This window comes from Perissodus microlepis, chromosome 13 (assembly GCF_051167445.1).
Source record: "Perissodus microlepis isolate ML-2025 ecotype Zambia chromosome 13, ASM5116744v1, whole genome shotgun sequence".
Lineage (NCBI taxonomy): Eukaryota > Metazoa > Chordata > Actinopteri > Cichliformes > Cichlidae > Perissodus > Perissodus microlepis.
In genome coordinates this window covers 7,624,819-7,647,794 of record NC_140473.1, presented here as the reverse complement: position 1 = coordinate 7,647,794, position 22,976 = coordinate 7,624,819, and the positions used below count along the sequence as shown (strand labels likewise).

The following is a 22,976-nucleotide window of genomic DNA, read 5'->3' as shown; positions in this document are numbered from 1 at the left end:
CAGGTGTGTTTGGTTAAGATGCACTTGTCAAGTGGGGTGACAAGCATGTCCGTGTTCATTCAAGTGAACCCCTTATCGGTACCTCCATGTCCCACTCATGAGACAAAAGCACTTCCCATGTTTGTATGATTTACCTCTCAAGAAAATGCGCGAGCACACGCACGCTGTGCACACACATGCGCAACAATATCTCACAGAAAGTGTGTTTGCTAGAAATTTATACATATTTATATATCCTGTCATTGCTGCTTACCTGTACAGTATATCCACAACCCAGCACCAGTACCGAGTATGGAGAACATTCTTCGGTTATGCTGCATTGTTTTTGTTTTTTAGCTTTTTCTTCGCCTTTGGATATTTAAGCAGCTTTCACTGAATTTTTTTTTATATTCCTTCACTTATCTAATTCCCTTAGAACGCGCGCGCGAGCGCTATCACCTTATTTTGACACCTCAACTTTCACCGGGGTGAACCGGAAGTGATGTCAGACTAGGAAGTAAATCTCGCCACTGGCCGTCAGCAGTGAGCAGTAATGGACTGCAACAACAACAGCAAGTTCAGCGAAGATTAGCCGAAAGTGTCGCATGAGTGTGTTTGTGGGAAGAGTTTGTGCCGAGCTGAAGCGCTGAATGTCCATGTGGTGTTGGTGAAAATGACACCGAGGTAAGAAGCTGTGTGCTTGTGTGTGATGCTCTCTGTGTGCCCACCAGCTAGCGCATAATGCTAACGTTGTCCTCCAGTCTTAACTGAATTTACCCCTAACAAAGCCTTACGAAAAAGTGACAATTTAATATTGCCTCGCATCATTTAATTGTTGTAATCAGTTTAGTAATATTTACTTTTGACAAACCTGTGGAGAGACGCTCACTTAAAGGGGCAATGCATCTTAATGTGACTTACGTGGCTACTTACACCACTTCTTTCATGTATACCTGCGTCAATGCGTCATCTAGAGTTATCTAGAGCCACAGCCCATGACTGCTTTACTTGAATATGTGCACAGCTTCTTAATCTCAGTCAAAACCTCTATTTTCAGTCTAAACTAATTTGAAAATAATACATGAAACGGTCGCTCCATATCCCACTGAGTGACTCACTAATTCAGTGACAATGACACCAAAATGTGTCACTGGATGAGATCATCAATATCTGCCTTGAACCTCCATCTTAGGGACATATATTTAAAGATATTGTGCAAATCATACAGTGCAAAATGTGATTTCTGCTTAGCCGTATTACTTCCAAAGTGGCTGCCATCAAATTATTAGCAGGCTGCCTGCTTTAATATTAGTTCTCTCTGTGTCTTCATAAGCCAGGCTTTCATTCTTGGCAAAAATAATGATGTTTTCCTGTTTCTTTCTGTTCTGTTTTCTTGCAGATGACTCAGCAGTGGCTTGGACATCTGTGATCTGACAGAAGATGAGACTTGCTCAGTTTGTCAAACTTATGGTCCCCTGTAAAAAGTGCTGCTAAACGCTGATGTCAAACTATAGTGAATCATGATTGCTGCTTCTTGCATGTCGCACTCACTGAAAAAAATTGCTGCATAAATTATATTTGACTTTATTTTGAATGGATTTCAGTTAACAGTCAGTGCTTACAATGTCACTGGGCGAGCAGTCTCAAAAGTGGTTTCCAACCCATGTCCAAGCCACTGTTCTTCAAGCAACTGGTTTACAGGCCAAAGGCAAAAATGGCACCAATGATGCCTACACTATCATCCAGCTGGGCAAGGAGAAGTACTCAACATCAGTGGCGGAGAAGACCCTTAACCCTGTGTGGAGGGAAGAAGCCTCCTTTGAATTACCTGGCCTACTTTTGGAGGGCAACCCAGAAGTGTATGAACTCTGCCTCATAGTGATGCATCGCTCTTTGGTTGGGATGGACAAGTTTCTGGGTCAGAAGTGCATAAATCTTAATGAAATCTTCGATAACAAGGAGAGAAAGAAAACAGAGTAAGTATTAAAAAAAACTATAAAAGTCTATTAGATATCACAAAATGTCACAATGGTTCTTTGAGAAGTTTTTTGGGGACATAAGCACTACTGCAGTGGGCTCCAAGAATGATTATTATATCCTCATTTTAATGTGCTAACAACCAGCACTTAAGAATGAGGTACTTATGTTATAACCATGTATTTTTGCTCTCTGATATTTATGGTATATATACTTTTTGGAAAATATAATTCCTTCAGATTTTCTGGGACAGAAATACTACTGTTAGCAGTTTTTGCAGTGATTGCAAGGTCAATAGTTTCCCTTTAAGAGAAGACCTGGGGCGGTTTTAACACTAACAAAAATCATGGGACATACAGCATGTTTTTATATAGTATAGTTCTTAGACATTAGCATCACATGTACATTATTCAGGGTCTTTAGTCTGTAGTGTCTTGTTGGTATAGAGACAGACCTTTGAGAGGAAGTGGAAAATATTTCCACAGCCTTTCCAGTCATAAGTGGATTACACCATGAGCTAAGTCAGTTGTTATTTGTCACATTTGCCACAAGTATTACTGCCATAGTAGACTTCACAAATGTGCTGTCTTTTGCGTGTTATATTCTGCACTGTGGTCTCAATTAAGGTCATGACCCAACCCTGTTGCTCCACATGATTTAAATACCATTGCGTTGCCCTTTATTTTCTTTGTGCACTTGGTTTAGAAATACACTTTATTAGATACACAAGTTTTAATGTTAAGAGCAGAGTAAATGAAATGCTCTAACAGAAGCACTTCACTTTAAAATTATTTAGCACACCAGTGACACACTTTCATGCTCAGTTAGCAAGGACATGTTGGTTGTACTTTTTTTTTCCATCTTCATGACACTGTATTGTTTGAGGCTTAGCAATGGATTGGCCTACGTTGCAGAGAGATTATTTTAGAGTAATTACTGACACCAGTTGACCTAACTGAAACTAGTGGAGCTGGACAAACATGTCTTGTTAGCCACTCCTATACTCCATTTTTTGTTTTTGTTTTTTCAAAGGTGTGAATGAAAGATGGTCTCTCCTTCAGAGCCAAAGACACCTGGGATTAAATCTTGGCTTGTTTCTGTACAGTTTAGTTTCCCTCGTGTTAAAATCTGGCCTCTATGCATTGTGCCTTTCTTGGCACAAAATACATTCCAGTTTGGAAACAGATATTTATCTATGCCAATATATTGGTGGACAATAGTGGGCGTCTCCCTGAGTCATAATTGGGTGACTTGTTAAGGCTGCTTGGTTACCTTCAAGTAAAGCCATGCCAGAATAAGGTTTGTCCTCTTTAAAGTTACTGAAAAAAGATTTGAGGAGAGAGATCGATGTATAGATGTAGATTCAAATAAACTAACACAGTGTAAACCATCAGAGCTTGGAGAGACTCTGCTGTATTTGGCTAAACTTTGGTTGATGAGCCTCACAAGTCCAACACACACACACACACACACACACACACACACACACACACACATTTCTTAACCCTACATTAAGCAAACAGGAACTGCGAAACCAAATTGGATCTGGTGTTAATTAGCTCACTGCACGTTTCGGGGGGGAAGGACATTAGCTGACTTCCTCTTTGCCCATCAGTTGGGAGAATCACAATATGTTATAATCAGTGTGAACGGGTTTTATTTATTTAGGTGCCTCAACTGATGCACCTTGAGGCTGTGCACTTTTTCAGCAGTGGTTCTGTAACGGATATCGCCGTGTTGCTTGCTGGCCTAATACCTACGCCGCAGCCATACTTGACAATGATGCCAGGGCTCTCGATACTATATCCACACTCCACAGTGGGTCTCTGTTCACCACGGCCCATCCGCAGTGTTTTTGAACTGGCATACTGGGGAGGAAAGCCCGTACTGATATCTGAGAAGGCAGCCCATAATTATCGCACACCTGTGTTTGTTGATTGTGAGGAGTTTCCCAGCGGCTTGGACCGGAGTGGGAGGATTGTGGTTCCAAGCACAGGGAGGTTTATCTTGGCCTTGAGACACACGTGAGGTGCAGGCTCGGCCCCACGGCAGCGGCATGCTGTGGCTACTGATCAGGCGGAGCACGGCGCACAGCCTGGGAATTGGCCCCAACAAGGCCTTTCATGACTGAGGCTTCTGGGATGCGAGCTAGACTGCTTAAAATAGCATTCAGCAGCTGTGATTTCTTATAAAGCTAATACCAGCAAAAAAAAATCAATTGATTGATAACTCAAATTTCATGTCAGACTGCAAGGAGTACTATAAATCTTCATTTAAATCTAGAAGAAAATATCAGTAATTGTAGTCAAGCAGATACACTTAAGCAAATATGTTTTTTGTTTGACTTGGTTATACTGATAAAGCATCCCATTTTAGAATATATTCCATGTTTGTGGCAAAGGCAGTGAGAAAAATATTGACGCTTGTTTCATCCTGATGCTGGTTTCCTAATGGCCTCCTTCACAGGCCCTCTAACACAGAGGATGTGTCTCATTAGCATGTATGAACTGTTGTGTGCAAAGCCTGCGATGTGGCTTTGCAGTTTCCCAATTGCTTGTCGTTGCATTTCTGAACAAAGGCCAGATTTGTGCAAATGCCACTTTATTTCGCTCAGAGCGAAGGCATAAATCCCATTACTTCCAGTTGAAAAAAGCAGAGAGGTTAAACAAATAGGAGCCAAAAAAACCAGCTTGAAATGGTCTGTATTATTCGGCAGCAGACAATTTATTTTTTTTAGGTTCAGTTTGCAAAGAATGTTTATCCTTTGAGTTATAAATTTGTGTTCTCATATGTGTCATAAAAAAGTTCAAATGATTTAAGCCCCTGCATTTGTGTGTCGCCTTTGGATTAGTCTTCTCAAATTAGCCTTTTCAGTAGTAGCCATAAAGATGTATGTAAAGCCCATTAGAAGGAATGAGGGCTATTTTTCCATTTGTCATATTGTTTGATCGTGTAAGGACTTTTACCACATTCTGACTTTGTATCCCTGTCTTGCTGAATTATGTTGCATTACGCGTAATCAACTCAGAGGATTTTTATAAACCCTGCTCTTTTTCTATAAATTGTCTCATTGAATTTGCTCAGCTTAAGCTTCCTGCACTCTCATTTTTAGCTGGTATTCCTTGGAGTCCAAGCCCGGGAAGAAGAGGAAAGAACGAGGTCGCATTCAAGTCAGCATTCAGTTCATGAGGAACAACATGACGGCCAGCATGTTTGACCTCTCCATGAAGGAAAAGCCCCGCTCGCCTTTTTCCAAACTTAAGGACAAAGTGAAGGGTCGAAAACACGACAGCGGCTTCGGTGACGCTTCTTCAGCGATCTTGCCTCGGTCTGCCGTGTGTGATTCGGAGCCCACCCGTCAGTCTGGCGCACCAGAACGTCAATCCCAGCCTGAAACAAAAGTCAAGAGACCGCTACTCGCTGGGGCCCATAAACTCTCTGCAGCGCATTCCATGTCAGATCTCATCGGGACCCACTTTCGACCCAAACTGGATTCCATGAACTCCATAGAAGAGAGTGGTGAGGACCAACGCTTCTGTTTTTCACAGTAGTTTGTTACATTTGTCACTTTTTGGTTTGGTATACTTTTATTGCTGCTAGAGCGATCTCTGAAGAGGATTTTGATACTGTTTTAAAACCAGTTCTCATATTAACTGAAGCTGCTGATGCATTTTCGTTATTGTGTTTATAAGAACGGGGGATAGTGGTTTAAGCAGTCGACTGGGATCCAAAATATCTCAGTGAAGACTCAATCTTAAGTGTTAAAATTATAGAGAATAGTCAGAATGACACTGTGGTGCATTGTGGCATCCTGTCTGTCAGGACAATGTTTTAGTGTTTGTTTGTTACAAATATATGGCTCTTATAGTGTTAATCCACAATTTCATTGTACATGTTCAATGAAAGTAAAGGGCTGGTCTATTTTATTATATTTTAAAATGAGATGTTGCAATTTCTAGAGGCCATCTGTAGACGTCTGTAAGAATGCTTGCTTGTATATAATCCTATTAACAATATAAGGTACTGTAGGTCTCAACTCAATAAGATAGTAATGTCGGCCATTTATGTCAGTCTTTGACATTTTAGTCATTTTCTGTTTTTAAGCTGAAATTTTCCATCTCAACCAGTCTCCAATTTACCAGTTCTTTCTGCAAAGTTAGTGCAGCTGTAACTCATGCAAACAGTAGTTGTGATTCTTATAGTAAAGGCTGAGATGTTCACTAGAATCTGCTGTTAAAATGTAACATGTCAGAGTGAAAAATAAGTTTAGTGATAATAACAAAAAAAAAGATAGTTTTCTTTATTTTTGCTGAAAGAGGTTCAAACAGTAGAATACTTCTGCACATAAACCTATGGGGAAACCCCCCCAAACAAACCTTTGTATTATTATCCGCAGTTAGTTTTTAACTGTTGTGATCACACTGGTTCTATATATTGACACAGTATTTTATTCACAATGGCAACATAAAGAAAAACACTCATTAATGAGTGGAGGTGTTCGTTTTCAAGACCAAATACCCAATCCAGGGTTTGCCATTTGGATTTGACCAGCTACTTATTTATGTTACTGCTTCACTTTTACCTTTAAATTCTTCTTTTGGGTTTTCAAACCTGAATGAAAATCGTGGCTCACTTGCACACTTCTGCATCATTATATTTAAAAATATAATATCTATGATTTTAATCATGCTGGACTCCACAGATGCAATGTGGTAGTTTTGTGATAAAGCAGTAAAATTCTTATTCTTACCAAGTGAAGCTGCAGTCAGACAGTTATCATATTTATCTGATTTACATTATCAATAAGTCATCTCTTGTCCACTAAGGGTACAGATAATCAATGGGTAGATAATCAGTACCTTGTGATAATTTTGAATTTATATTGAAAGTTTCTTTGCCTTGAGGTGGAGGGGAAACCAATCTCAAGTTCTAAAGGTCTGAATGCAGTTGCAGAGGTTAAAGGGCAGACATAAAAATATATAAAACTGTATGGCGGACTCATGTAAACCAGTGCTGATAAAATATTAGTTGGATAGGCTGCTTGACCACCTCAAAGAATGGTACAAGTGTTTTTTTTAATCATTTCTTCTATGTCTAAACTGATAATGAATTGAGTTCACCCAATCCATTTTAACAAAACACTACCCCCTCCCCCCAAAACCCATATTTTGTTTCTTATTACAATTCTAATTTATCTTGTAGGAAGTACAGGTGGCCCTCACAGGCGTTCCCAGAGTGAGGTGCCAGGCTTCCAGGACGACGAAGCACACGGTGACCCTTTCACTGATATCACTGACACCCTGCCACAGAAGTATGCCACGCTCCCACGCAACCGCAACCCATTTGAGGGGGAGCACGGGCAGCTGTGGGACCGACCAGAGCGGAAGGAGAAAAAGGAGAAGGTCAGCCTACTGGAACGCGTGACAGGAAAGAAGGAAGGCCGCAAGACCAGCAATGGGGGGCGTTCAGGGAGCTCTGGAGACCTGCGTTCCCCAAACCCCTTTAGTGGAGACTCGCAAGCAGACACTAACCCATTCAGCTCCAACTACAAAGCCAGGTTGTCCTGTTTTTGTTTGTATTTGTGGTTAAGTTAGCTTTATTGGCTATATTGGCATCATCACTTTATTTGACTTTTTCTTTGCTTGTCCCAGTCAGGAATAACAATGGGAGTTTTTTTCTAAAAAAAAACCCCCAGAAATTTACAAGAGAACACACTTAAAAACAAAATGTATGTTGTCTTATTAAAACAAAGACAAAGTCCGTGTTCGGCTCCTGCAGAGCAGTGATTGCAGCATGCTACTTGTGTCTTTTTCATCACAATCAAGGAATCTCAAAATCCCAAAACATCATCTTGGAATGCCAATGGAATAGTCACTGCTCCACAGGATATTTGCTTGACATTCCAGTAAAGTTCTCAATACCTTGTTGATTGAAATCAACTTTCTGATAGACCCTCTCTCGCTCTCTTTCTCATTATGTTGTCAAATATTATTTAAACATTTCCACTGAGCCAGTTACATCTTTTTCCTGTGTTACATAAAGAGTTGGTGAGCACTGTAGCTAAGTTCTGGTTTATCAGAGTGGAAGGTGTCATTAGTGGCTCTTTAGAGTGCCTGGGTTTGATAACAGAGCCCTCTGAGCTATAGTAATGAGATCCCCTGAAGAGATAGACCACCCAATTAACCACTTATCTCTGTAGGCACTAGTCCATCATCTTTTCTGCTGCCTTTGTCATACACTAGCTCAGCGGTCATTTGTAATGTAGTGCATGGGTGAAAAAGGTGTTTTCAAGTTTATTATTTATTCCTTGTTAATGTATTTATTATTGTTCTCCTAGCGCAGGACATGAGTACATCAGAGCTTCTATATTTGCAAAAGTCTGCTAAAATACAGAGTGCAATGCTTTAATGTGATTACTAACTTTGCATTTGGTTGTTTTGCAGTGACAAAAAATTAACCGGACCCAACATCACCTTTGGCCAGAAGAAGAAGGACAAAAAAATAGTAAGAATATGTTTTAGAAAGTGATATAGTTTCATATTACCTGACTGGCTGAAAGCGTAGAGGGGAAAAAAGGGAGAATAAGTGCAACAGTTACATTTGTGTACATTTTATATGTAATGCTGAGCAGATTTTGTTATTGACTCTTAAGCAGCTGGTGACATTGATTTGTGAGACCCCTGAAAACTCAGACGTGCCATTCAACTAATTAGCAGCTGCACACATCGGTCATCATGTCCGATCTAATCATAGTTTGAAGTGGTGTGAAATTTCGGCCTGTAAGGTCAGTTGTAATGATGTGCACAGATTGTTTAATTGCTGTTTGTTTGGGTTTTTTTATGAGGCAGGGCACAGAAATACTTAAAGATATCATTTTTACCTCATTTGTGGATAAAGTTTTTAACTCTTTAGTAGTTGCTAGTTGTTCAGTAGTTAAAATTCGCAGACTGTTACAGAGCAAAACTGATATAGATGAAGGAGCAGGGGGAGCAATACCGAAGTGATGCCTAAATGAGAAGGAGAATGCTGATAATGGCTTTCCTCACCTTTCTTTGTGGGTGTTGAGGGCTGTCGGTATCCACACATGTGCCCCTGTGCATGCCGCTGTGCCTCGCAGAAATGGCAGCTCCCATTTCCTCTGCTTCAAGGCCCTAATTAACTACATGCAGGAGGGAGGGAGGGCAGTGAGAGATTTCAAAGGACTGAGCTTTTAGATTCTCAAAGCTGAGCTCATTAGAAACTGTAATGACACAACTGGAGAATGCCAAGTGTGCGCCTTATCTTCTCCTCACTACTGATCGCAGAAAAATGGTCATCATTACTTTGCCAGTTCATGGTCATTTCCAGGCCTTTGTCACCAACCACTAAAGCTCCTGATTATTATGCCGTGGGGGTGTGTATATATATGTGGGGGTGTGTGTATATATATGTGGGGGTGTGTATATATATGTGTGTGTGTGTGCGTGTGCATGAGAGAGGGAAAGCGAGTGTGTGCATGTATACACGCTTGTACGTGAAACCAGCATCCTTCCATATGGCTGTCTGCTCTCTTATTCCCTCTCAGATGGCTTAAGTGCAGTATCTTTCAGTGAGATGGCTTTTTTGGGGGGTAGGTGTGTTTGTGTGAGGAATAGGTTACCGAGCTCTGTTCCTGAAACCCTCCTTACGTTGGACATTTAATCTCTGTGGCAAATATTTCATTTTGGTTTGTGTCGCCCCACAGTAGCCTCTATGCTGTTAGAAGCGATAAGATACCTGGTAAGCAGTCCTGCTCCAGCTCTTTCTGCATTGTTTTTACCCAGCAGTGAAGGCTTGAATGGTGCATGGGAGTGGAAGCTGATAAGTGTGGTATTTTAAACAGGGTGAAGGCTTTGCTGTTCTATCCGTTCAGGGGAGGATGCCCAGCACTGAAGCGATAAAGTGGTCCCTCATTAAAAACGATTACAGCTCCTCTCGTACCCGCGCAATATGATCTGCACATACTGTACCACCCTGCTCTGTCCAACTAGATTGTCCTCAAAGAGCAAAGCTGGGCTTGGGTTGCATTTGTATTTTGGCATTTATTAGCGTGACCTTTATTTGGAGAAATATGCAGCCTGGCATTTCCCCCTCAAAACAAAGATTAAATTGTTTTGGTAATCTTTATTGTTAAGTACTGGCAGATTATTTGGAGTTTTTGCCAGAGTCGTCTTGAATTAAAGAGTATGTGTTTTTAACACTAGAAAGCAAAGATAAAGATGTGCTGTAGTGTCAAAGCTAAGTCCTAATAGAGTAGTTAAGCTATAAGGGACCTTATAGGGTCCTTGTTTTTCACCTTTAGATAGGTTACTGTCCAAAAGTCATGTTCCTACTGGCATTATTTGATTTACTGAAAACAAGTAAATCAAACATACATGGAAATACAGTATAAGTTAAAACAGAATTTGTGCAATTCTAACAACCTTGAAAGTCAATTTTTGATATGACCACCTTTATTCTATAATTGTCTGAGGGAAGCTTTTTGCAAAAACCTTTCTGCATTCATAATTTTATCAGTTTTGACAGAGACTCCATCACCAGAAAGCATGAAGGAGCCTCCTTTAGTGGTTGCAGTAGACACTTACCTCTCTTCTGACCACTTCCATAAATATATATGACGATTACGACCAAAAACAATTCCAAATTTGGATTCCTCCCTCCATAAGATCTGTTGCCACTGATTTTCAGGTCAGTTCTTGTGTAAATTGTATAATAACTTTCCTCAAGAATGACTTCTTGACAGCCACCTGTCCACTGAGACTGTTGTCTGAGGGGTCAGGTTCATCTTTCAAACTTGAATGAAACAATTGAGAATTGCCTCCAGCATCCGTTTCTGCATTTTGTTCTTCAAGGATCAAAAGAAAAACTTCCCTGTGGTCACACGTGTGATAGGCCAATATCAGCCAAACAGTAAATCTTCAGGCACTAGTGTTAAATCAGAATGTTTATTACCGAATTCATTGACCAGGTCAGAGCTAAAACCCTAAAATCCTCAGTTAGCCTTTATTAGTAGCACAACAAAAGATAAACATGTGACTCTGTGCCAAACAGCCTAATTAGTCAGCAATGATGGAGCATAAAGACTTATTGGTGCCCCGATCGTCAAAGATTTAAGCCCCCTTTTACAAAACATATGTATGCACAACATGGTCATGATCATTTCTTTGTTTTCCACTTTCAGGAGGTGACACAGGAAAGTGTGGCTGCCTATAGCAACTTGTCTTTTGAAGAGGTTGTGCAGGAACTCATCAAACAGAAAGAAGTGGTGAAAAAGAAAGATGCCCACATCAGGGAACTGGAGGATTACATTGATAACCTGCTGGTACGCGTCATGGAGGAGACACCGAGTATTCTACGGACACCCTATGAGCCAAAAAAGAAGGCGGGCAAACTTTCCAAAAAGTAGAAAAAATGACCCACGATGAAAAGGTACTAATGAAGGTTTAGCAATAGCTCACAAATTGTTATCAGGTGTTAAAGTGAGTGGGAACAAATAGAACTGATCAATTATTGAGTTACTATTCAGTGGTTAGTTTTTCTAGGCTTTTTTATTTTTTTAATATGTAGGTCATACAGGTTTTAGCCTTGTTTGGCATTCTTATAATTCCGTGTTATAATTTTGCTCATGATTACTTCTTGGAGTGTATTCTTAGGTACTTAAACAGGAGACATTCAGCTTATTGAAGTCACATCAAATCTTTTCACACAAACTATGTTTAGCTGTACTGTACTTGTAAACCAACAGAGGTCTGTTGCACACACAGTTGCCATCAGCTGCTGAGAAGCTCTTACAGTGCAAATGCTGCCAAATTCGTGTTTACCAGATGCTGTAGTCACAGTTATGTGCTGTTTGCTGAGAGATGGTCTACAGGTTTATAAGATGAAGCTGTAGGTACTGCGTTACAATCAAGTGCAAGTCCAAAACTTGCCACTTAAACTGCGGTGCACGTCACGGCATCAGCTTTTTGTCCCCAGCCTGCCTCGTGGTGCAGATGTGGACACATTCAGCTTTAGTGATTGATGGATTTTCTTAGAAACACTGGAAGATAGTTGTAAGAATTTGCTGACAGGTCCTGGAAGCCTGGTTTGTCTCTAGCTTCCTGAGGTGTGCATTATTTTTCTCCTCAAGAACAAATGCACATTCCTTTTATCAGTTACTGACATTTTATTTTTTACTCTTATTGTGATGACTATCATTTAATTTTCTTTGACCAAGGCTCTTAAAGTCCCCGGTTGGAGGTGATAATTTTTACTTTAAGTGCAATAATCATATTAAAGGTAATGCTTTATATTCTGCTGGTAATGGTCTTGTTTACATTTTAATCACATGTTGGAGTAAAACTCCTCTCTTTATGTTGATTTGATAAAAAAGCTTGGAGTTCTTTGTTACTGATTGAACAGCCTTCCTCTTTTTCATACTTTTTATTTTTGCTCAAGATTGTGTTAATGCTACCATCTGCACATGTGGGTATATGCTCAGTCATTTTTACGTATCCATTTTTTAAAGCTCATTTACAATGGGTTTGTAGGGTACCTGATGTTAAAAGCGAAACTGTATTCCCATACCCCCCTCGCACGACCTATCCTATTGTGAAAAAACTGTAACTAAAACAAAAATTCATGCATATGTAATTCCTATTTTAGGCTCAAATTCACTATGTACTGTGTGTCTTACCACTTTATGGTGTGCTAATGAGAATTCACTAATAATTTTCAGGGTAAATAACCAGTGATTGCCATTTAGATAACATGTTAACCATGAGAAGCTAACTGTTCTCATTTCACTTTAAGGGTTAGGGTTTCTATGTTAAACCATGCTCCTTAATTTTAATTTATCCGTGTGTCCTGACCAAATGCTACAGCTACAGGGCAGCTGCTGGTACTTAAGTAAGGTTGTTCTTGGATAAAGCCACTTTTATGTGTGATTGTGCCATAGACTGTAGAAAAATGGATGGATATAGCCACTGTGGTGTCACTTAGAGCTTTTGGCTTCTGGAAACCTCCATTCTGAGGCTTCAGCTCCAGCTGTTTAGCCATCTCTGAAGCCAAACTCGGTGATCAAAGGGCATCATATGCTAACAAATTGATAAATCATAGGGTTAAGTTAAAAAAAAAAAAGTTTTTTAAAAATGCCACACTTGATTTAACAGGCTTGAAGTTGGTAATTAAAACATTAGAAACATTTTTCTAATGATATAATGATCTCCTGCTGGTCATTGGAAAACAAAAAATGGTGGCTGGCTTTGATTTTAGACCCAGGGCTAAATTTTTCTTTTATACAGTCTATGGCTGTGCAACCTGTAGTATAGTCATTTAGTGATGGTTAGGGTTACATCTATAATTGTTTATTTCAGCTGTATTTACAGTGTTAAACATGTTTAATAGTCACATAACTGTCATAAACTCATCGTTGCCATGTTTAACAATATATCAAACATCTGCATCAGGCGATGTTTGATATATGAGGCCATGAGGAGGATCCATCTTATCCTGTTTAGTGGTTTTTGTACTATTTATGAGTTTTTAATTGTTTTGCAGTCTTGGAAATATTTGACCTTTACACTGTATGATACCAAATCCCATATGAGGCAAACTGCTACACTAGATCTGTGGAATTTCAACACAAACACAATTTACATTTTCATGAACATTACATCAGTCAAACACATTTTTTGGCATGCAAAAATTATTACTTTCTTTCTGCTGTGGAAGTGGTTATTTTATCGGATGTTGTGCAAACGTAAGGCCAAAACCTCCTGTTACTGAATGTCTTGCGGGCGACTTTGATATACTTAAGTCCAAAATGTATGTATACGGTACACTAACAAGGTGATCGATCCTTGCTTGCCTTTAAAGTATTTGGAGTATCCAAAGAGAACATTTCATAGGTGTGTTTTTATTCTATTGTTTCTTTTTTTAATCCCATTTCTTTTTACCCAGACACATTATGGACAAGAAGTTACTGCTAATATTTTCTGTCTGATGATGTGACAAAGGCGTCGGGTTTATTTCTTTGTATTGAAAATGGTTATCTGATGTTTTATCTGTATGTTTTTTTTGCAATGGTAACAGTGTTTGAATTAGCTTTTTGGAATCATGAGTGCTTTGTGGCTAAGAATCTGCTTTCCATAATGGACAAGCTTTCCTTCCAAGATTGCCTTCCAACTTTAGCTGAAGTGTTAATCCTGGGCTCGTATGTTTTAGGCTTTACTAACCACTTTAACCGGCCTGTATTGGTGGGCTGCCAGGTGTTCATTGATCTTTTCAAGCTCTTACAAATTCTATTGTACATTTTGTATAGTCGCTCGCAATGTTTCTTCAAGCGCTTTTGAGTTTATACACATTTTGTAAAATGTTTGAAATTGTGCTTCCTGGGGAAGGTGTTATTTTACTTGAGTTCCAAAAAGCGATTCACTTTCATCATTTATTTCACATGCTTGGGAGCGGTGTTCGGGCGATTAACTCTCAAGTCTATAATGTGGTCCTGTGTTCAGACGATTAACTAACAAAAATATATTTTCTCAGATTATATATAATGTCAGTACATTTGTACCCTCAGGTTGTTTAGTTCAAATGAAAACTGGGGGTGACTAGTTCAAATTAATTGATTCTGGTTGTCAGTTTGTCTTTTAGCTTGATTGATACATTTGCTTTATGCTTTAACATAATTTGGTGCTTTGGTAGATGTCATATGAAAACACAAATCTAAGTGAAAAGCATTTTGAAATTATGTTTGACAACAACAGTGCAAAGAGATATTTTGCACCCAAAAAAAGGAAAGATCTGCATCAATATTCCTTGGCTCTTTGCATAATGTTTCTCATACAATAAATCTGAATATGCAAAGCACTTAAAATGCTTGAAGGTAAAATGTCCCCCACCATAATTTAAGTTTATTAATTGTGTATATGCATCAGTGTACACGTAGGTAAATCTCCGCCCTGTTCCAACAAATAGTGCAAATACAGTGGGATTTTTTTTTTCCTTCTTGATGAAAATGACATAAAGCTCCAGTTGGGGATCTGACAATCCTCCTCCTGGTAGTCTTTTACTGATAATATGATGCTGCTTGCCATAGGCCACATACAGCTGCCAGACACTAAGACTTAAGCTGCAGCTAAATCCCCTGACGGTGCTTGTAATGTGGCACACAGTTTTGAAGGAAATGATGACTGCGTTTATAAAAGATCTCGCTATTTAGCAAAGCGTCATCGAGTTTAGAGGAGTCAATGGCGTCGCCTGCACAGGGGCCAACACAATGAAACATGAGTGGCTCCAACATGATGGAGACCTAAAATTACTTTTTTGATGTAAACATGTTGGGTCTACTTCTGTCTGTCTGTGTGTGTGTGTGTGTGTGTGTGTGTGTGTGATTGGTCTCACAGTTCATTCAGACTTTCTAATGTTACGAATCAATGAAATGGATGTTTGAATTCTTGTCATTCCTGCATGTCGACCACATGTTTTGATTATGTCTCACTTACACACAAGTAGGGCTGCCACGATTAGTCGACTAGTCACGATTACATCGACTATCAAAATCGTCGACGACTGATTTAATAGTCGTCGCGTCGTTTGAAGCTTTGTAAGCTCACAAAAGACGCAGGAATTAGTAGGATTTAAGAGTGCAATAACGGACTGAAACAGAAGATGGCAGCACTGCATGTACAAGGATGCCAGCTGCCGTTAAACCCCGAAGAAGAAGAAGCTGTGTCCCAGAATTCATAGCGCAGCCCAGCTCAGTTTATAACAATGGCGGCAGCTAGTTAGTTTTAATATTACTCTTATTATTCTTTCTGGGTCACAAAATAAACGTTTAACATATTTTCAGGCGAGAATGTAGCTGTGTAAACCTCAAATATCTGCTCAGTTTATCAAGACACCACATATTTTCAAAAGCGCTCCGACGTTTTCGGAGACGTCTGTTACCCACTAGCTCGATAGCTAGCCCGGGGCAAGGCTCACTAGAGCCCGTGAGAACACCGGACTCCCTGCAAATCGTTTTCAAACCAACTGCAGTCTTTCGCTACTCAGGTTAAATATATATAAGTCACTTAGATAACTTCAAAATGTTATTGTTTGGCTTTTTTAGTATTTTATTTGTTCCTGAGTAAATCGGTTTGGCTGAGATTAAAGTTATAGTTTTTACACAGCTGAATAAACATCAAGCAGACAACTGATTATCAGAAGTGTGAGATGCTCGAGAATATACTCCGGTGTCCTGTTATATTTTAGATAGCAAGGAGTTTATTAAACTTCACCGAAACAATCTGCAAATTTCATTAAAATTTAATAAACTATCATCTTGTCTTTATTTTTAGTTAGCACGTACCTTAAACACTTAAAGCTGTAAGCTAATGATAGTTATATAAGAGCAGACGCATGCTGGTGCAATAAGCTGTACGTTTTATGTCCAATGGATGCATGATCTGATTAGTTGACTAATCGCAAAAATAATCGGTGACTAGTCGACTATCAAAATAATCGTTTGTGGCAGCCCTACACACAAGCCAACTTGTATAGCTTTTACTCATCTAGAAACCTTTGATCCACTTGATCGGGTTCTAGTGGGTTCATTTTGATCAAACCTCATCACATGACCATGTTGTAATCTATTTAAGTCAAAACTGTATAGTTAACAAATGTGAAGGTAGATCAACTTTTTGTGTTTAATCTTTACACTTTAGCAAATATGCAAAACTTTCCTGGATGTTTGGGGATACGAATGTATGTTTTTTTTTTTTCTATTATTATTCTTATAATTATTGTAGTTATACATTGTGGTGTAGAAAATGTATGTATTATAACAGTGTAATGCTGTTAATGGTGACTGTATGTAAAGTGCCAACAAAAGCACTTCATAAGAATTTGGTGATGCAGTTTAACGTGCACCAATTCTCCATGTGCTACAGTTTGTAACACGAACTTTTAGATATTACCATGACTATTATAATTAAATCCCAAGGTTTCACTGGATGTAGCTTGAAAGGCACAGGTACGATTGTTTTAGTCCTTTTCAATAAAGTTACAGTAAGGAAAACTGGTGATTTGCTTAATTTATTTATTTTTTATTTTTTTGAGTCGCATCAAAAGCCCGTAATGGTGAATAAATTAGGATTTTATGTGTTGTGAGTCTCTTTTGCAGTAGATCTGTTTAATCCATCAGTGCAGCTCAAATCTGATGCAAATCTTCCATAAAGTGGATCGCTGTCTCTTCCATTTGACACCTGTCCTGTGGATAAAATACAAGCCACTCTCAATTAACTCTGATCTCGCTGGCAGTTGAACTACAATTAGTGTTTCTAATTGCGCTGATTTGTGTCAGAGCTTTTGTTTTCTTCCTGCTCAAAGCGTCGCTTCCCTTTGTTCTGGAGAAATTCCCATGCCCTCCAGGTGAAAGAGAGAAGTGGCATCATCTGACAACTGAGTAGCGAGATTGCTTTTAAAAACTGCACTTTCATTTGCCTATGTGTGCAACAGCGCTGTGTGAAATCTTTTGGGAAAAACACTTGTGGTGTTTACCAGCCGATGGCTTTTGTAAGAGGCGGTTCGCTTCCCTGTCTCCCCGCCACGTAGCTGGTTAAAACGCAACATCTCCCTCGTCACCTCAGCCTGACGGTGCATCTCCAGCAGTGCACCAGGTGCCAGTCCACACCACCACAGCACCACCTTGGAGCTGACAATAGAAGCTGCATACAGTGAAAATGACAGACACCAGTAATATAATAAACGTTACAGGTGAAATGGCAGCACAGTCATCTGTGTTGGCTTAGTCACTGAATTTTGAGACTAAGTTTAAGCTGGCTCTTGTCATTTAGACACTACCATAATGTCATAATGTTAAATTATAGGTAACAGAAGTGGCGTCATACATAATAAATCTATTTTTTTTCTTTAATGTTTATTAACTTGTAGTCTGCCTTGACAGACACTGGACATAAAAAAGCATGTAATGGGGGCTTTATGTAGGTGTCACCTGTTGTATTTATAAGCTAATTGGCATGCTCATTGTCATCCTTACACATTCATCAACAGATTGAATTTCCCTGATCCCATCTTTTGTGCGGTGGTGGCACGTGTCATCTGAGTGCCTACTAGACTGAAGCCCCATTAGTTCATTGTGCGTTATATCATATGGCTGTAATTTGAGGAAATATCTAACAAACGTGTTATGCAAGATTCTGTGGGCGCAGGAGTGCCCTCAGCGTGCCAGAAAGGGCCACCCACAGGTCACCTGCGCACCCCTTTAAATATGGATGGGCGTCAAAGCGGGGATCAGTGTCACCCTGCACGCGTCTGTGAATGGAAGTGCCTCAGGCAATCATGGAGAAACTTATATGACAAGAAATTCAGCAGATGGATGAGGTGTTTTAGGGGAAAAACCAGACCTATTTGGGCAGCTGGCTCGAACTAGCTGCGTGATCGGGGGCCAGATGTCAAGGTCAACCCCCTCCAGCTCCCAAGAGAATCAGACCCCACCCGCTCATCAAGCGTAGGACCCTTTGTTGCTGGATAGTTAACAATTTGCATAGGTGCTTGAGATAAATCAGGTGTCAAACACGCTGTGGATCCCTGTGTTGAGCATTGTGTTGATGGCATTGTCTTCCTCTGATAGCTGCCACGCGTCTGGTATCAGGTGAACAAAGCCAGATGACAACCAGAGCAAAGAGAAACCTATCAACAGTGAAGCGCAAGCAAGTGTGAAGGTGAAGGAAGAGAACTCATTTAACTGCAAAAGTGATGCAGTGAATTTAAATAAACATATATTAACCTTTAATATAATAGACACTTTTAAAATGAACTTCCCAAAGAAGAATCAACAAACTTTAAAATCCTTCATTCCCACAGCTATTAGGTCAGTTAACACTAACCATTCTAATTTAGGTTAATATTTTTATAATTGTTATGATTTATTGTTGTTTGCTTTTAAAGACTAAGTTGTGTGGGTAAGCTAGAAACAAATTCCCCCTTTTTGGGATTAGCTCATTCTGAATATACGCTCACTGGACACTTTATCAGGTACGCTTTGCTAGTACCAGGTTGGATCCTCTTTTTCCTTCAGAACTGCATACATCTTTTTGTGCACAGGTTCAACAAAGTGCTGGAGACATCCCTCAGAGGATTTTGGTCTATATAAAGGGACAGACATGGTCAGCAACAATACTCAGGTAGGCTGTGGAGTTTAAATGATGCTCAGTTGGTACTAAAGGGCCCAAAGCATGGCAATGAAGCATCCCCAAGAAAACATCAACTGTCAATACAAGGCAGGATGGATCCATATTATTATGTTGTTTATGACAAATTCTGCCTTTACCATTAAAGTATTCAGACCTGACAATGTTGTTCCAGTTTTCTGTTGTACAGTTTTGGCGTCTGTATTGTCATTGTAGTGTTTTTACCTGAAAGGAGTGGCACCCAGGTCTTCTTCTACTGCAGCCATCTGCTTCAAGCTTTGATGTGCTGTGCATTCAGAGATGCTCTTCTGCATATCTCGGTTGAAACGAGTCGTTATTTGAGTTACTGTTGCCCTCCTATCAGCTGGAAGAAGTGTGGCCATTGTCCTCTGACATCAACATAGAACTGCTGCTCAGGTCTTATTTTGTCTTTTTCAGACCCTTTCTGTGCAAACCTCAGAGATGGATGTGTGGGGGGAAATCCCAGCAGAGAACAGTTTATGAAATACTCATACAGGCAACCGACAATAATGCCGTGTTCAAAGCTAATTATATTACCTTTCCTCCCCATTCTGATGCTCGATTTTAACGTCAGCAGGTCGACTTGATCGTGTCTACATGTCTGCTCATAAGATGCTTGCGTTTATGAGCGGTTGAACAGGTGGACCTAAAAAAGTGGCCGGCGAGTTTACCCCCCACGCCATGTTTTCAAGCATGTCTCTCTTTTTCTTCTCCATCAGGTATTTAAGTTTGTATTTCTAACAGTTGAATGAATTCGTGTACTTCAGTTTTCAAGTGCTTCCTCTCAGATTTAGCTAACCTTACAGTTTATTTCATCTAATTTCATTATCATTTTGCTCATACAACCAAGCTCTGCGTCATAACATATGCACCAGACGGTATAATATCTGGTGAAATTATTCTGTAAATATAGCTAGCTGCTAGATAACTAATTGATAGCTTGTTAATTTAGCTAATTTCCCGATTAGCATCAGCTAATTTAGTTTAGCAGGTAAACTTTAATTTTACCTGCGCATTGTGAGGACCACTTGGAATCCTTTTATTACATTTTAATTTTTTTTATGTTGTTATTTATTTATTTATGTTAGACTTACCTTTTTGTAGGCTATGAAAGCTCTTCACTGCCTCAGCAGTAAGTGTCACTTGGAAACTGCAGACTTCCATCAGCACACTACATGTTTGCCTGTAATCATTTTTAGCCTGCAGTTGGCATCAGAAATAACATGTGGAAGCATCAAGTCAGTGATGAGGAACTTGATAATTGAATTTTCGCGTTGTTACCAGGGAAAACACACCATAAACGCTATGTTGCATTCAGTTGTTGTGTTTATAATTTGTAACCATTAAATCTTACATATAATTCTGCTTGGAATTAAGTTAAACATCTTTTAATCTGAAACAGTGTCTATCAGTTTCCTGTTACTACTGTGTGGTATTTTGCAAAGTTCACTTTCTAACCATGATTTGCGATCGTCACAGCAGGCTAACCCAAAAGCAGGCGGGCTGCTCGCTGGATAGATCACATTAGAACTTCACTGCTATAGCTCTGCAAAGCCATGCTAAAACTGGAGTAATACAATCAATCAATCAGTCATCTCCTGACTTCACAGCACAGGAGAGCTCTGCTGGAATGCTGCTAAGCTGCAGATGTACCAGCCAAATTACTCCAGAGGGGAATTACCAGGCCATAAATCCAGACGTCAGGAGGATGGTTGTAGCCTATTTCACGGTTTAAAAAAATAAATAAATAAATCATGCAACTTGTTTTCACAACTCCATAAAAACGTCTGGCTGTGCAGAGCTCAAACTTATCTTGGCCAACAGATCTAAACATGTTTGCATCCAAACATGGCTTCAGATCACAGGGACTTTAAACATCCTCAGAATCTGCTGTCGTTCACCATGTCCTGACAGGCCCTTTAAAGTGAATGATCTGCAGCGTGACAAACAGTTAGAACAGCTAATAACCATCTCCTGCTCATTCATAATCTGCTATAAATCTGGGGCACGGTGCAGGTTTTACCGTCCTATAGATACAGGCTTAGTTATTACGTGTTGTAAAAGGCCCTTTCAGACTAAACATCTCCATCCTCAAGTGTTAAATATCCATCATCGTTACGTGTTTGTTAGCGAATCTAATTGGCTTTAGGAAAAACACATGATCCTTTCACTTATTTCAATTGTGCAGTTCTCATGTGAGTAGCAGGCAAACAACAGGCATACAGTCTAGTCAACACCACACAGTAACTACTGGCAACAGATTGTTGGCAGGTACCGGGCTTCATTATTGCTAATTAAGATGTATAAATATGCTGTCTGGCACTTTCCATCAAACTCAAAAAGTGCCAAGGTAGACAAGGTGAGGGCACGAGTACTGGTAGTGATGTTGCAGTGTGTACTCTGTGGGCACACTTCAGCTCAGCTGGCATACATCTGACTGATGCCTTCATGTGCCAGCAGCTAAACAAGCCCTGGTTTGAGGGGAGAGTGTTGCACATTTTAGGCTGAGCTAAGCAAAGTCTGCCAATGTCTTAGAGAGTCTGGCTTCACGGTGCCTCACACAGAGCACCTTGTTGAGACGCGTTGCCCGGTCTTCTTACAGATGATGGCAGTGGACGGTTTACAGGAGGAGGCATGGCCGGGAGGATGTGACATCACAGCACACCAGCGTGATAGTGAGTTCTAACCTGTTACTTTAATAAACCACAACTCAGTCTGCTTATTGATTTGAGGCTTGCTTAGACATTTTAGAGATTTAACACTGGTTTGCCTGTCATCGCTTTCAATTTAGTTTGACATAATTATTTCTAAATTTATAGAAATTTCATTGCTATGTAAAGCAACACATTTTTAAGGTTTCTCAACAGTAGTATTTTGGAATAGTTTCAGGATCTAGGTTAGAATGCTTTCCAGAATACCATGAATATTTGTTAGTTCATACATAGTGATTAATTGTGATAAAAACCAAAACAAAATCAGTATAAGATGGGACCTTCATGGCTTCTAATTAGCACCAGCTCTTGTAAATATAAGTACTTACAGCTTTGACCAAAAAGGTGACCCATGTGATTATAAAGAGACAACTAGCAAAGTGTTAGGTTATGTAGGTAGTCTCTACTGGCACCAAAAAACAAGATGGCGACAGTCAAAAGACTCAAATTGAGTCCATACGTGGCTGTTTGCCACATTTCTTTGTGCTGTGACACAAATGTGACATCAATCTTTTATACACAAAGATGACAAATAGTTTATAACTTTTTTTAAAAAAAGGGAGCAACACCTTGCTAAATCTTGCTCACAAACCTTCTTCCTGCTTACCTCATGGGAAAAGAAAGAAAGCGTTTGGTTTTGGTCACAAGTGAGCCATTTGCCAACCCCTCTGCTTTCTTGGAAAGGAAAGAATCAGGTTTGCGGTACATTTTTGTTTGAGGAAATATAGTTCATAAGTAATGCCAGGAGACACCAGGGAAGAGCAGGCATCAGAACTAAAGATAATTTAATTTGCATTCCCTGTAGTTCCTGGACTGGTCACCTGATTTTTATACTGGTTCTTTTGTCTTTTGACTTCTTTTTTAAGATGTGCAGTATATGACTAATAATGAACTTTTAAAGTCAGAACAAAAAGCATACCCTCTGGATTTAATTCTGTGTGGCTTCCCATTGTTAGTGCCAGTGACTCCTGGGGTTCTCCTTTTACACATATTTGCAAATGTGTTTTTGCAGACATTCAGGGAGCTTCCACTTGTGCGTGCAATGTAACCTCTCTTCATCCTACACATACCACAGACGGCTCTGTGACATGTTCTC

At 39.7% G+C, this 22,976-nt stretch overlaps 1 protein-coding gene across 1 annotated transcript; it reads left to right on the top strand.

Annotated features, from left to right (window-relative positions):
• Positions 1–478: 478 nt before the first annotated feature.
• On the top strand, positions 479–17,014 carry rab11fip2 (RAB11 family interacting protein 2 (class I)). The gene is made up of 6 exons (XM_084948720.1): positions 479–663; positions 1,379–1,955; positions 5,069–5,475; positions 7,159–7,513; positions 8,400–8,460; positions 11,156–17,014. Exons 2-6 carry the CDS (start codon positions 1,603–1,605, stop codon positions 11,378–11,380), a joined length of 1,401 nt encoding a protein of 466 aa, XP_084804846.1. The 5' UTR covers positions 479–663; positions 1,379–1,602; the 3' UTR covers positions 11,381–17,014.
• Positions 17,015–22,976: the final 5,962 nt, after the last annotated feature.

Bases quoted from the DNA above. Each gene is read 5' to 3' on its own strand.
- rab11fip2 (XM_084948720.1), top strand. From the start codon at position 1,603: ATGTCACTGGGCGAGCAGTCTCAAAAGTGGTTTCCAACCCATGTCCAA. The intron at 1,956-5,068 runs GTAAGTATTAAA...TCTCATTTTTAG, and splicing joins AAGGAGAGAAAGAAAACAGA to CTGGTATTCCTTGGAGTCCA. The intron at 8,461-11,155 runs GTAAGAATATGT...TTCCACTTTCAG, and splicing joins AGAAGAAGGACAAAAAAATA to GAGGTGACACAGGAAAGTGT.